The sequence below is a fragment of the Quercus lobata genome, chromosome 6, assembly GCF_001633185.2.
Source record: "Quercus lobata isolate SW786 chromosome 6, ValleyOak3.0 Primary Assembly, whole genome shotgun sequence".
In the NCBI taxonomy this organism is placed as follows: Eukaryota; Viridiplantae; Streptophyta; class Magnoliopsida; order Fagales; family Fagaceae; genus Quercus; species Quercus lobata.
In genome coordinates, this window is record NC_044909.1 from 39,353,457 (window position 1) to 39,370,160 (window position 16,704).

At 35.8% G+C, this 16,704-nt stretch overlaps 1 protein-coding gene across 1 annotated transcript; it reads left to right on the forward strand.

The window, feature by feature from the left end:
* The first annotated feature begins 13,562 nt into the window (after nucleotides 1-13,562).
* On the forward strand, nucleotides 13,563-15,814 carry LOC115950264 (serine carboxypeptidase-like 18). Its single transcript, XM_031067490.1, has 8 exons — nucleotides 13,563-13,622; nucleotides 13,704-13,772; nucleotides 14,142-14,321; nucleotides 14,437-14,538; nucleotides 14,666-14,752; nucleotides 15,242-15,360; nucleotides 15,543-15,636; nucleotides 15,740-15,814. The coding sequence occupies exons 1-8, from the start codon at nucleotides 13,563-13,565 to the stop codon at nucleotides 15,812-15,814; spliced, it is 786 nt and encodes a 261-aa protein (XP_030923350.1).
* The last annotated feature ends 890 nt before the right edge of the window (nucleotides 15,815-16,704 follow it).

Consider the following 16,704-nt stretch of genomic DNA (forward strand, 5'->3'; position numbering starts at 1 on the left):
GCAGTACGTCTAATACATTGAAATGCCACAAGTCTCAACCTTCTAGCCAAGCAGCGAACATCGTCATAAAGGTTCCCTAAACGAGACCAATCCGACTGGGCAAAAGCAATAGACCGCATCACATTTGAATTATCACCCTCCACAATTAAGTCAGCAAACCCAGCATCAATTGCAAACTCCAAAGCTTGACGACAAGCCAAAATCTCTACCTCTTCACTATCCGTGACTGCAGGTTGAAATATCACTGAAAATCGCAACATCAAAATTCAGTTTGTACATCAATCCTATAGGTGGCTGCCACTGCTGTGATGGGCTAGTAGTCAAAGGAAACACAGGTAACTCAAGGTGAGTCCGAGCCTCCAAGTACTCCACAAGAAGACTGCGAGCACGCCCAATCAACGAACCCGGTTCCTGCAAGATACCACCATGCACAACACGGTTGTGATGATGCCAAAGAAGCCAGCAAAGCACCAGAAAAAACTCAAGCACGTCCAACGACAGTTTATGCAATAGATCCTCAATTAATCGAAACACAGAGACTTGGACAGTCAGCCCTTTCTGCAACAAACGGTGTGAGCAACCAGCCCACACGTCCTGAGCTGTAGCACACTCCCACAATGCATGTAGAATTGTTTCAGGGACCCGTTTGCAGATGGGACACAAGTTATTCTCAATAATCCGTCGCTGCCGAAGTTTTTCATAAGTTGGAAGAATATTGTGACAAGCTCACCACACAAATACTTTGATCTTAGTTGGGATGTGAAGCTTCCAAACTCTAGCCCAAATGTCGTTGCTAGCCCTCAGATTGGACCCCTCACCTTCCTAGTTTGACTCTCTCAACAGCTTCCTAGCTGTATAATAACCAGACCGCACCGAGTACCGCCCATTTTTATTATGCAACCAAACCATCACGTCTGGTACATATCGTCTGCTCAGAGGGATCCGATAAATAGCCTTAGCATCATACTTGCTAAAAACCTTTTCAATGAAAGTACGGTCCCATTGGAAATTATTCCAATCAATTAGCTCCGACACATGCCAATCTTCCACTACTTCATTCAGTGGAACCAAGATTTTATTTGTTGGATGGTGAGGCAGCCACTTATTAGATAACACCCGAATGGAGGAACCCGAACCAACACGCCAGCAACATCCCTTCCTCAATATAGGCTGCGCAGCAATTAAGCTTTTCCAAACATACGAGCTTTTTGGATGATCAGCCGCCTCCAAAAAGGTGCATCGGGGGAAAGTATTTTGTTTCAAAACAATGATAGAGAAGAGAGTCATGGTTGGTCAACATTCTCCACCCTTGCTTTACTAGCATAGCTAAGTTGAAACTTCGAATGTCTCTGAATCCTATACCTCCCTCCTTCTTTGGCTGAACAAGAGACTCCCAACTCTTCTAATGAATCTTTTTATCATCCCCACTTTGACCCTCTGAGAGACCGCACCCTCAACTCGTTTTATAGGATGTTGGGCCAAACCCACGTGAATGGGTGGAGTCGTGTTATTGCCTCTCAAAATAGAGGTTTGATTGATTATATTTTTCTCTTTAGATTAAGGGTTTTACAATGGAGTCGCCACTTATTTAATTATTGAGATAAATAAGAAAACCAAAATTGAAAAATTCATCATTTTATTAATTTTCAATTGAATTTACATTGATCATAGGAAAATTACATGGTTTTAGTCCTAGATACAATCTAAGATAAAGTACATGGCTTTGTTTCCTAGTTACAATCTAAAAATCAAAAATTACATGGATAAGCATTTGATCTACTAACCCTTGATTTAAGCTCGGAGGCTATGTTACAAGGTAGGAAGGTGTTAGGCACTCACCTTGCCCGGCGAAGCCGGTCTTCTAGATTATGGTGGCCAACATTCATATCACATCATCCAATATGTTATCAATCAATTTGCATGTTGAATTTAAAATGTGTGCATATGATAAACCCTAACCAATTTATTAAGCATTTCATTTGGATTGACAAATAAATTCTAGTGAATGTGTGTAAATGGTGATATCTTAGATTCAAGAATTTAAAAGAATTATTAAACAAACATATTTTTCATGTTTTTGATGTGAATTTAAGATCAAAACTAGTGTCATGCATGAACATGTGATGAATAACCAAGAACATGTGAAGAACATATAAGAACAATTAAGAACATTCAAACATATTCAAAGGAATTGAAATGATTATTATCATATTTTAATCTTAAACTCTCATAATGGCAACACCAAAAATAATTAGGGAAAAGGATTATACTTTCATGCAAGATCCATATGGTGGAGGAGGAGACTCTTGAGGGAGGTCCTAAGGGTGGAGGAAAAGAAGAGTTAGGAGAGGAAGAGTGAGTCTCACTCAATACCTTGAGTCTCAAGAAGACCAAGATATGACAAGACTACTCAACTTCCTAAAACTCAAGAGAGGAGAAGAGAGGGAGTTTTTGTGTGCTTTGGAATGAAGGAGATGAGGGGTTTATATAGTAGTGGTGGAGGAAATATGGATGGAAGGCCATTTAATGAGGGTTGATAAAGAATCATGAACCTAGACCTCATTTTAGCCTTGGGGGAAATCTGGTGCACTAAATGGAAAGATTGGTGGGAGTGAGGAGCAAGCCAAAATTCGGTTTTCCCGTAGTTGTTGTAACAGCCTGTAGAGCCAACTTCGAATAATCATATCTGACACAATTCTGATCGGAATTGTCTTGTTCTTGTGCTCAAATTGAAGCCCTAGATGTCTAGTTTCTAGAAAAATTAACCTCATTCACATATTCAAAATATTCTGAGAAATATCGATGAAATGGTGAGCAGAGGTCATTTGTTAGAAAATGATTTCAGCACAATTAACATTAATAGGTCCCAAATTAGCTCACAATTAACATTAAATGGTTCTAATCACTCCCATTTCAGACTTAATTGGTTTCAAATTTACCCTAATTAAAAGATAATTGCACAAATTACTCATTGAATAATTAATGTTTAACTATCTAATTAATTAGGTGTGTACAACCTTACCATAAAATGTAGTCCTAACCAATCAAATTATGACACATTATTGTTCTTAAATTGATTATACTTATAACCAATTGAAATCAATTGTTCATGATCACATATAGTCGAACTCAATTTGTAATTATGCATCTCGGCCATTAGAACTTGATTTGATGATAACTTTCAATCTGATGGTCCGATTAGGGCTTATGACCAGTCGATTTGATCGTTACAACATCAAGATCATTTTGGTGAAATGAGATTAAGGATCTAGTGACCAGAATCAAGATGCATATTTCCAAGGTGAAATTACCCTTTTACCCTCCATGTGAGGTTAAATGCGGGTTGCAAAATGAGGTGTCAACAGACTCCACCAAAACCTAGCACACATCATATTTAATTTGTTACAAAGTTTCACTGGGAGTTGAAATACTCCCATCGTGTATGTAGGGATTGATTGGGCCACAGCTTTAATTAAGACTTCCTTCCCCGCTTTAGATAGCAACTTCCTCTTCCACCCCTGAATCTTCTTCCAAACCCTCTCCTTAAGAAAAGAGAAAGCTTGATATTTTGACCAGCCAATCAATGTGGGTAAGCCCAGATAGGATTCAAATTTTTCCACTTCCTTCACCCTCAACGCATTCTTTATCCAGTCCCTTTGCACCCTCGATGTATTGCTGCTGAAGTAGACAGAAGATTTTTCAAAATTAATACATTGACCGGAGGCCACAGCATACAATTCTAAAACATCCGAAATCACTTGCACTTCCTCCTATTTAGCTTGACAAAACACGAGAGAGTCATCAGCTAAAAGCAAATGAGAAATAGTTGGGGCAAACCGACAAATGGACACTCCATGAAGCTGGCCAAACTCCTCCTCCCTGGCCAACAGAGATGTAAAAGTCTCAGCACAAATCAAAAATAAATAGGGGGAAAGCGGGTCTCCTTGGCGGAGCCCCCTAGTAGGTCTGAAATTACCATATGCCTTACCATTGAGGCAAACAGAGAAGGAGGAAGTAGTGACACAACCCATAATCCGGTCAATCCACCCTTGCGGAAAACCCAACTTGATCATCATTCCCTTCAAAAAGGATCACTCAACCCTGTCATACGCCTTACTTATGTCCAACTTCAGAGCAATAGCACCTTTTTTGCCCTTTTTCCGGCCATGCATAGCATGCAGAGTTTCATAGGCCACAAGCACATTATCAGTTATCAACCGGCCAGGCACAAAAGCACTCTGAGAGGGAGAAATTAATTGGGGCAAAATCAACTTTAATCTATTAGCCAGCACTTTAGAAATTATTTTATAAATAACATTACACAAGCTAATCGGTCTAAAATCAGACATTTTTTCTAGAGACTTCACCTTAGGAATGAGAACAATATGGGTATAATTTAATTCAGGCAACATAAAACCAGTGTGCAGAAAATCCAAAACAGCTTTAGTTACATCATTACCAACAATATGCCAAAATTTCTGATAGAAGAGAGCATTCATACCATCCGGTCCAGGAGCTTTAGTCGGTCCCATCTGAAATAGCGCCGTCTTCACCTCATCAACACTAAACTCATCTGATAAAATATTTAGCATATTAGAAGACACCCTGTGATTGACTGCATTAAGACATTCCTCCACCCGGTCACATATCCCAGAGGAAAATAAATTCTCAAAATACTGGACTGCCACCTTAGCTACATCCTCAATCCTATCAACCCACACCCCCTCAGAATTTTTAATGCCCTGTATAAAATTTCTACGATGCCGTTGCGAAGCCGTAGAGTGGAAAAATTTTGTGTTTTTATCCCCAGACTTCAACCAAGACAATCGGGACCGTTGAGCCCAATAAAGTTCTTGCTTAAGCAAAAGATCATCAAGTTGTTTACTGGCTGCCACAAACTCAGACCTGGTAGCTTCATTTTGATCACCTTCATGTAACCTTTCAAGCACTTTCTTCAACCTCTTGATTTCCGCCACCTCAGGCTTTGTCCTCGTCGAACCCCATGCATCTAAAACTGCCCCACAATGATTTATTTTAGTATTAACGTTGACCATTGGAGAGTCTGCCCCACCCATCCGAACCCACGCTTCTTCAACCACATTCCCACACTCCTCCTCTAATAACCATCGGTCTTCAAATTTAAACCCTCGAGCCATTCTACCTTGGAACCTGTTATCCATTCCTGTCTGTAAAATTAGTGGCATATGATCCGAAGCATGTGAAAATATATGAGACACACTGCTTACCAAAAACATATCAATCCACTCCTTATTCGCAACCGCCCGATCAAGCCTTTCTCTAGTGTTTGCTGCACCAGGTCGTTTGTTGTTCCAAGTAATTTATATAAAGCCCAAATCAATCAAATGACACTCCTCCAAGGCAGCCCCAAAGTCTTCCATTTGTTTAATCGATGGTGGATGGATGCTAAGCTTTTCTGAAGCGTGTAAAAATGCGTTAAAATCACCAACACAACACCACGGACCATTTACAAATGAAGAAAGATGCCTTAAGAGAGCCCAGGACTTGTGTTTTTGATTCGCTTCCGGCCAACCATAAAACCCAGTCAAAAACCATTGAAAGCCATTATCCTCCACTACATTTGCCAAGACATGATTATCTGTATAATTGATCACCTCCAACCGGACCTCTTCTTTCCAAACCAAAGCTAACCTGCCACCAGAGTCAGGCTTTTTAACAATCAATTTATTCGGATAAGCTAATTCTCGACAATGGTGCATAAAACCAGCTTTATCAAGTCTAGTTTCCATTAGGAAACAGACAGTGGGAGCTTGATCCCTCACCATATCGTGAAGGTTTCAAACTGTCCAAGGGTTCCCAAGCCCTTGACAGTTCCAACTTAATAGCCTCATTGTGCTCAGCAGGGGTGTTCCGACACCCTCGCCGCTTCAGTTGATTGTGAAACATCCCCAGTTTTAACCCTCTTCCTTACTTGCTCCTCCAAACTGTCAAAACTTACCTGTTGCTGTGCTTGGTTCATTCGTTTGCCCATAACTAATTTTGCACTCTCCTTTAATGTCTCCATAGGCCCATAATCCATGCGGGCACGTCTAGTCCATGTACGTTGTTTATCAAATCCTGGAAGCCTGTTATTTCCACTTTCATTCGTTGGCCCATCTGATGCTCTCAGCCCAACCAAGCTTGGCCCAAGCACCTCATCCAACGTGTTTTTCTCCATCACATCCTTAGCCGTACCCTGCTCTTCCTAATTCACGGGATTTGCCAGCGATATTTCTGGAACAATCCCTTAGTTCACGTTATCTTCATTAATGCACTTGTCAACTCCATCCCTAATATCTGACTCATCCCTACCGCCTTTGTACCAACCATCTCATCTAGATGTTGCTGCGTGGTCCTCCTTCCATCATTCCCATGGTCATCCACATCTCGATCTTGATCACTCCGGTTTGGTGAACGGACACAACTCCCTAATGCCTTCATCCATTCCCCATACTGGCATGCAACATCCCTATTACCCTTAGTTAACGCGAAATATTGAGCGCAATTTTTGAGATCGTGACCAAGCAACCCGCAGTGATGACAGAACAGAGCTAGCCTTTCGTACCTAAACGAAACCCATGTCCTCTGTCCACTTGATCCAGCTAAAAAAGCCCCTCTCCGAAGAGGTTTTGATATAGGTAGCGCTACCTTTACTCTCATAAAAAGACCTGGGGTATCCTATTTCATCCTCTTCTCCACTTTCTCAACAACCCCCAATTGGCTACCTATTTCCTCTGCCACTTTTGGAGAGACCATATCAAACGGGGCCCCCCAGATTTGCACCCAAAAGGATGCTGAGGCCAAGGTGTTAGTTTGTTCTGGTCTCCCAGGTGCGGCTCAAGATCAAACAAATAAGATCTGGGGTTCAGGGATGGTTAACCCATTCTGATCTTTGAGACCCACCAAGTTTTTCTCTTATTTGGAGTTTTGTAGAAAAAACAAAAAATGAATTCCACGAGATTTATGAGCTAACTAGAAGTTTTTGTTTGGTTTCTGCCTTTTTGGTTTTTGTCAAGATCGTAGCAGCTAAGGTTTTTTTTAGAAATATTATGTCCACAACATTTTCGCAATAAATTCTAAATGGTAAGTTGTTATAGGTAGGCAAAAAAGTAATTTTAAGTTGTGAATTCAAATCTTCCTCCTTTGATTATTGAATTATAAAAAATAAAAATAAAAGAAGTTTTGTTAAGTATTTTTATAAATTACTAGCCTTATATTGTGCGTGCAATGAGTTTTTATTTTCTTTTATAGTTGGTCTAGTGTTATAATTATAATTATAATTATAATTATAATTATTTTTAAAATTTTGGATAAGTTTTGTTTTGAAGACATGAATTAGTAGGAGAGTGTCCTATTTTGTATGTATTTTAAGTGGAATTAGAGATTAAGGGTGTGCATAGGTTGGGTTGGGTCAGGTTGAAGGGATTTTTTGACCCAACCCACATGGGTTGGGTTGGGTCGAGTTGAACCCATGAGTTGGACAATTTTTATTTATTTATTATTATTATTAAATTGAGCAGAAAAAAATATATCATACTTGCCACCTGAGTTGATAAACAAAATATACATTAATATATAAACTAATATTCCAACATAGCTGTAAACAAAATATGTTTAAGTATCAAATTGAGTTGATAAACAAAATATACATGAGTTCCTAACTCAATTATAAACAAAATATATCTAAAATTTTTAAATTTTTTTATTAATTATATAATATATTTAAATATATATTAAAAGAACTAATAGGATTTTATATTATATATAATAGTAGGAACCTAGGAAGTGCTCTACAACTGGGTTTTTTTTTTTTTTTTAATTTATTAAATATATAATATATTTTAAACATATATTAAAATATGGGTGGGTCGGGTCGGGTTTGGCAGGTTTGTAATTTTATGACCCAAACCCAACCCAACTTGCTATAAAAAAAAATTTTTGTAACCCAAACCAACCCACCAAGCCCTAAAAACCGACCTAACTTGGTGGGTTGGGTTGGGTCAGGTCGGGGTTGGCAAGTTTTTTGCACACCCCTATTAGAGATATATTTTTACCTGATTATCCTTAAAATTTTTCCTGTTAAACGTAAGGTTTAGAGATATTTTTGAACCACATAAAAGCCTAGTCCAAAGAAGAGAATTCTTTCATAAATAATATAGATATGGGTGTCAAGTTTCTATTTTGTGCCCCCACTTACAAATCTGCACCAATGAGTAGGGGTGTTAACCAAATTGCACAAACTACGAAAACCGCACTAAAACCGCCCGCAAAATGGCATAAATGCACCACACCGCATGATACAATGTGATTTGCGGTTTTATAATAAGAAAACTGCACCGCACCCTCTCTATATATATTAATATATTTATTTATTTTTAATATTAAATATATTATTAATAGTTCAATAACCCTAGTTTTCAAAAAAAAAAAGTTTGATAATCCTAGCAAGTATTAACTAGGAAAGCCAGCCCAAAATAAGGAAAAATTCACTCAATATTTTAAAACTTGGTCTAAAACAAAGGGAAAAATTAGTTTTGGGTTGGGCAAGAAAGCCCAAAATTTGAAAAATAGAGCGATTTCAAGCCGTTCTTATACACCGCACATGTGATCGCAAAAATAAGGTGCGGTGCGGTTATAGTTTTGACTAAACTCTAAACCGCACCACACCACACTGCACCACACATGTAACTGCAAAAATAAAGTGTGGTACAGTTATAATTTTAGTTAAACTGCATTGTAAAGTGCGGTGCTAAAAATGACCTAAAACCGCACTGCACCGCACTGCAAACACCCCTACCAGTGAGTCGATTTGGCTGCAATACCAATTTTAGTGCCGGATAGCACATTTCATATTGATGCATAAAGCCTTCCTTAGAAGCCCACTAGCACGAGCACGACCATTAGCAGCTTTCCTTTGCTTTCTTTTTATTAATATTATTTTTATTTTTATTTATTATTATTTTTATTTTTTTTTTTTTTATGAACATAAATCTTTTTTAAGAGAAAACCAAACTACAGAGGCCGACTAGCCTCACTCTTCACAACTGAAACAAAACAAGGGGGACTATTGCCGACATCAAAGGAACCAAAAAAATACATTTTAAAGACCATTTTGCTAGAGCGTGAGAAGTAGAATTGCATTGCCTAGGCACCCAACGAATTGAGATGCTTGGAGAATCTGCCAAGAGAGCTCGAGAATCAGCAGTGATGGATTTGATACGCTAAGGAGGGGTATACTCCAACTCCAAAAGGAGATTGGCACAAATTTGGGAATTTGATTCAACAATCACTGCCTCAAAATCCAAATTTGATGCTAAGGAAAACACCACTTAATAGCCTCAGCTTCGGCCTAGAGAAGGAGAATGGTGTTCATTTTCATCGAGCAAGCAAATAGTAGCTCCCATCTCTAGTCTCTGACAATGGAGGCAATGAAAAGAAAGTGATGACTCACACCAGCATCAACAATCTTAAATGAAAGTTGGGTGGGAGGAAACAACTGCTGAGAAGGAGCCAAGCTTTCCTTCGCTTCACAAAAATGTGTTAAGATTAATCAATTATAATTATGGTAAGACTTATTCCCAATTAATTGTAAGTATTCTTCTCATTTTGAAGAAACAAGCTTATAATCTCTGCATATACAAGAATGCAGTATAATAAAACTTGAATTGAATATTTTTATATTTTCTAAGTTTAGATATATTAATTTGTATGTAAGTATAATTGATACACAATAAATATATATATATATATATATATATATTAAATTAGACTCTAATTGTATGCTCTATAGTGGTGTTCATGGTGCGGTTCTGTGCATTTTTGGGCCATTTAAGTATTGCACCACACCTCAATTTTGCAATCACATGTGTAGTGCGGTGCGGTTTAGTGCTGTGTACAAGGTGAGGTTTGGTCGATTTTGGGATGGTATATTTTTCAATATGTCATGGCTAATTACTAGTTTGCTATTAATAACCATAATAATATGACAGTAAGTTTATATATATATATATATATATAATATAATATAACTTGTGTAACAAAAATATTAACACAAATATATACAAGACAAACAAAAAAAAAAACCTCCGTGATAGATTGATAGTAAACTAAAAATACCACAAATTAATATATATAAAACAAAGTAATAATATTAGACTTTGAACTTTTGATTTTGTGAAAGTGTGAGATGGAAAAGTGAATGAGGTTTTGAACTTTTGATTTTGTATTTAACCAAACAAAGTCATTTTTAAAGTGAAATTGAAATGTAGTAACGCTGGGCTGGCCACTTACTCTATATAATATTAAATTATTAATATATTTAATGTAAAATAAATATATATATGTATGATTGCGGTGCGGTTTTGTGTAGTTTTCTTATCATAAAACCGCACACTGCACCGCATAATGAAGTGCGGTTACTCCATTTTGCTGGTGGTTCTAGTCAGATTAGGTGCAGTCATATGGTTTGATCGATTGATGACAACCCCTAATGCCATGTGTCCCATCCAATTTTCTTAATTTTGGTGCAACTATTTACAACACTACAAAAATCAAGGAGTCCAATTTCATTTTCTTAATTTTTTTTTGGTGCTAAATGAGCTATTAATTAATATAGTCATAGAATTAAAATTAATAAACCTAAAAAGAAAAATTACCATCATTGATTCATTTTTCTTAAATAATAATGTTATTATTATATAAATAATGGTTGGTCAAACTAAAATTGAGAATTTCATGGATAACATTTTTTTTTTTTTCATTTGTTTCAAATAAACTTATATTAATTTTATTAATAGCTATTTTATATTTTCAAATATACAAACATTAGAAATCTGATGCATCCAATGGTACTCTTGCATTAAAAACAATAAGGTAGAAATTTTTTTTTCATCCTTCAACTTTACAAGAAATTCAGTTTTCATCCCTAAGTTATCGATAGTTATTTTTTCATTCCTAAATTATTGAAAATATTAAAGTTATGTCATTCCATCCACTTACATTCACTTTCTATCCTACATGTCTAATAAAAATCTGATATAGAAGATAAGATTTAAAAAATTACTTCTTTTGTTTTTTTGAGAAACAAACACGCACACATACAGGGGAGAGGAAAAGGGGTTCTAACACAAAGGCACACCACAATTCCACTTAAAAACTATGGTAACTTTTAAGGGAGAGTGGGATAAGTTATACTATACACAACATACTCTCTTAAGTAATGTGGGACAATTACCAATTCTTTTTTTTCTTTTTTCTTTTTTCTTTTTTGAGAAACAAACACACAGACACACACACAGGGGAGAGGGAAAGGGGTTCTAATACAAAGGAACACCACAACTCCACTCAAAAGACATGGTAACTTTTAAGAGATGGTGAGACAAGTTATATTACACATAACACACTCTCTTAAATATAAAATTTACCAAATATTAAAAAGAAGGTTAGGACATTCTATTAGGAAAAATAAAAACCTCCCTTAATGAAACAGGTCGTATGAAGCACCCCACATGTTGTGAGAGGGGTCCTTCATATGCCCACCTCACAAGATACCAACTCCTCAATAACACTTTTGTTCACCATATTTTTTAAAAGCAATTCTTTAAATATGTTGCCACATACATCGTGTAAAATTTAAGATGCATGATGATTATGAGCTTTTTTTTTCCTAATGATTTGAGAGCTTATGAGCCATAATTGTTTAGGTACGGAATTTTAACCCAATTTAATTTATCTTTTTGGTTGAGGAGGTTTGGTTATGGTTCAAGAATTTTTTGAAAGATTGTGTTTGAATGCAGAGAAAATGTGAGGAAGAGAGGAAAGGAAGATATATACATATATATTTTAATCTTAGTGTTGACTGTAACAAATGAAGTTATGCTACCTATTCAAACCCCTTTTCTTTTTAAAAAATAGAAAGAAAAAAAAATTGTTCATGTCATTAATCTAGTATCTAGTGCTCATTGTAAGATTCAATAATGACACTTAGCATTCTATCAGACACAGAAGATGTAAAGTTAACAAAAATAATGGACAAAATGACATTAAGTGTAACTTTTTTAACGATTTTGAGACACAAAAAGAAATTTTGATAGAAAGGGGACGAAAACTGAACTTCATTGAAAGTTTTAGGGCAAAAACAATATTTTTCCAATACCATAAACAAACACATAAATTACATATGCAAGCGTCTTGCAACCCTAAAAATTACCGTTCATCTTTTAGCTTCTAAACACTTTTACACTATCAAATGACTCTTTGGGGGGAAAAAATACTCATCATGGTCTTGTAAGAATAACACCTATACATAAGACTCCAACTCCCATTTCCTAGTGCATATAATGTATACCAAAGTACCAATATTTTATAAGGATCGGAAAACACTTTCAACAAAAACAAAACCTTACTCTCCGTTTGTTTTGATGGAAAACCCTATGTAAGATAGTTTTTTGTGTTTTTCAGTGTTTGGTAGTATCAGAAAAATAGAGTCAAAGGAAAACTATTTTTAGTCAACAGAAAAAATATGACTTATTTTTGGAGATTGTTTTCCACTATTTTTTTTTTTTTTTTGAAAAACGACTCTATCTCACAGCAAGTTAAATAAGGGAAATTAGAAGATTGTTTTTCAACTCATTCAAGGTTACTACAAAACATAAGAAAATGAGACAGATTTATAGAAATGATTTTACTAACGTATGCCCTTAGGGCATATATTAATTATTAAACCATTTTAAGAAATTTTTTTATGGAAAACAAAAAAGTAATTAACTTTTTGACAGTTTTTTTAATTTTTCATAAAAATTTTCTTAAAATGAATGATTAATGTGTGCCCAAAGGGCATACATTAAGTGGGTTCTACTTAGCTTAACTAGTAAAGTCTCTAATGGTTAAATAAGATATTTATGTTTCAATCCCTACTTACACCAGAATCCAATTAGTGTCTTGGTCTAATAATAAAGAGTTATCATCAGAAGCTGACGTCATAGGTTAAAACTCTCTAATAAAAAGGTATACATTAACCGGACCCTTATAGAAAATATTTTTTGGAAAATAACTCATTTTCAAGAAAACAATATTGTTGAAACAAACATATCGTTAGTTTCATTTTTTATTTATTTTTTAAGGAAAAAATTTTCTTAAAAAAATATAATTTCGTAAGCTAAGTTAGGAATTTGAGGAAATAAACAATAATTGGAACATGTGATTAATGTAGAATGATGTGCCTAGGAGTTTCATCATAATTAATTGTAGTCATGTGTGCACTCCTGCACAAACGAAGTTGGGCATATGGTTATGGATCTAAGACCATGTTAGAGGCTCCAAAAAAAGAAGCAGCAGTATTTACTATTTAGAATAGTGCCATAAATAGAATTTTTGTGTGTCTAGCAACCTACAATTATGCTCATCTGATGTGCCATTATTAGGCATATATAACGTAGCCCCTTAGTTCCTTGACACTGCCATGTGTTCATCCTAACTGAGCCTAATTTTAGTGTGTGAACATGCTTTTACGTACTTTGGTTTTTGTAGGCCCTATAAGGTTTTAAATGGTTGAGTACAATGGCAGCTTACCAACTTTTGTGCTAAATCCATATTCATGGACCAAGGTAAATACAATATATTGACTACGATTGTGCAATTGCAAGTTCGTTTTCTGTTTTCTGAGACATGTTTTCAAATATACCTAGGTTGCTAGTGTAATATTTGTAGATTCTCCTGTTGGCACTGGTTTCTTATATTCAAGGACACTGCAAAGGGTCTCAGACAAGAGATACAAAATTTTCTGATTCGATTAATGAATTTTTGAGAAAGGTGCTGTATCATCTTCAATCACCTTCCAATTTACTCAAGTATTCACTAATTTTGTTTCGCTATCGAGTAACTTTGTAAAAAGAGAATAAGGTTTGATATATTGATATAACATTACCAACTTATCAATCCATTTTGCCCATAAGTTGGCAATCTTGTTACGAATTTTTGTATACCATGATGGTTGTGCATCTAATGAGGGTGCTATTAGATGCACAACCATATCTCAGTTTCCATTGTTAGTTATAAATTCTCCTCTCTTTTTTTGAGAAATTATAAAGTCTCATTAACGTCACTATTTTGGCCTTGTTAAACAGTGGTTGCTTAGTCATACCAGATTCATTGCTAATCCACTCTATATCGCTAGTGACTCATATTCTGGCGTGGTTGTTCCAATCATTGTTCAAAAAATATCAGAAGGTACTGATAAACATATCTTTTTGAACACTTCCATAGCTTCTCTTGATTACAAAAGTCATTTAGTTACGATGCTGCAGGTATTGAATCTAGGGACAAACCACCACTCAATCTCAAAGTACATAATCTAATTCCAAATCCTCAATTATTTTGATATACTCTTGCTATCCACGTAATGTTTCAAAAACTGTACAGGGTTATTTGCTTGGTAATCCAGCGACAGACAAAAAATTTGATGTCAATTCAAGAGTTCCATTTGCTCATTGTATGGCAATTATTCCTGATGAGCTTCACGAGGTTATTTGGTAACATCTCTTCTAGTAGATTTCCTAGTTTATACAGAAATACCTATTTGCCCTTGATTGTCACCAATTGTCTTAATTCTGCATTTAAAAAGTGAACGTCTTTGTTCGATTTTTTGTAGAGTGCTAAAAGAAGTTGCAATGGTGAATACGTAGGTGTAGACTCCAGCAACATACAATGTGCAAATGATCTTCAAGCTATCTCAAATGTCAGTAGGCCACTCTGTCTTTTCCAATTTAACACAGACTATTCATTTTAATCTTATATTCTTTTTGCATTATTGATTAGATTGCTATCTTGATTATATAGTGCACTGAAGGATACAACAAACGCTCGTCACTACGCCTAAGTGCCCTTCCAGCTTTAGGCGATTACTTATAAGAAGGCCTGGAGACCCCGATCCCTCACGTTGTAGTGTAAATCCTTCACCCCCCTCTCTTACTGCAAGTTTGTTTCATGGATGTGATGAAGTCTGAATTAGTGACTACCTTATATTATAGAACTACAATAATTTTCTCAGCCACATATGGGCAAATAACGCTACTGTCCAGAAAGAACTTCATGTCAGAAAGTAAGAGAAGCTCTCTAGAAATTAACATTGACGTAGAGTACTGTTGCCAGCTAAAGAAAATAAAAATAAACAAACAAACAAAATCTAAACAAGATTCAACCTTCAAATAATTTGTATGATGAACAGGGAACAATTAGATGGTGGATAAGATGTAACACAGACTTACCTTACAAGAGGGATGTTAAGAGTACAGTAAGCTATCATTTTTATCTCAACCGCAAAGGTTATCGAGCTCTGATATACAGGTTTGATAGCAGACTTTTTTTACTTATACTTCATGTTCTCTCTGCAACTAACACAAAACAAGATAAGAGCAAGTGAGACGTTTTAAGTAGGCCATATATTCTAATTGGCAACTGAAAATAATAAGATTAAGCCACAAAAATCAAATTTGAGTGTATTAATACTGTATGTATCTATCCTGCAGTGGTGATCATGACATGATCATTCCATACATAGGAACCCAATTGTGGATCAAATCTCTAAATTTGTCCATTGTTGATGAGTGGCGTCAACAGCTGGTAGATGATCAAGTTGGAGGGTAGGCCTATCCTATGGTTATACTGATGTATTTTACCATGTAGAGTTCTATTTCAAGTTTTGATTGTTTGGATTTTTATGCAGATTCACAAGGGGATTCTCAAACCACCTCACATATGCTACTGTAAAGGCAAGAGTGCTATTGCTATTCAACCATAATTGTTTTGCAAGTGAAAGCGAGGGGAATTTTAATTAGTATGACTTTTGCAGGGAGGGGGTCACACAGCTCCAGATGAAATGCCTAAGGAATGCTATAACATGTTCAAAAGGTGGATCTCTCATGAACCACTGTAATCACTCTCTAATTCCAGCTCCAGATAGCAGATACACTAGTAGTTGCTATTTGCTAATAAATGCCAGTTATAATAAGGCCATGATGTGCTAGATTGAGATCCGGTGGGTATTGCACAATGCAATGTACAATAGCCCGGATCCAAATCCACCTTTTGTAAAGTGTATGTAGTGTACAAACAGTTGGGATCCTTCATACACACAAAAAGAGAGTTGACCTGGGGCATCCTTAATTTAGGCTTGAATCAACGACAATTGATATGTCTTGATTCAAGCTACAATCAACAATTGCTTTTGATTAAAGTTCGTGATATGCCTTTGTGTTAGAAGTCAAAACATATTTCCCTCTTCTTTATGTGTATGTTTCTCAAAAAAAAAAAAAAAAAAAAAAAAAAAAAAAATCTTTTAGGCGAAACCAAGAATTAACTAAATACAATGCTAAAACTACAGGGAAAAAAAATTATATATACATATATATCAGGAAAAACGTGTGTCACTAACAAGTTCAAAAAAACCTACCCCCCCCCCCCCACCCTCCAAAAAAAGAAAAAAGAAAAAGAGGATTAACAAAGTGCACTTTGATTGCAAAACATATCATTATCCCAAGAATTAAAATTAATGGCTTGATACATATTTGTGTTTGGCATGACACTTTATCATGGACTCTTTAAAATCTTATCACCACATCATCAACTATTTAAATAAATAACTAATGGAGATCTAACCATGTGATTGGTGGCTCTACTTTCTCGGATCCA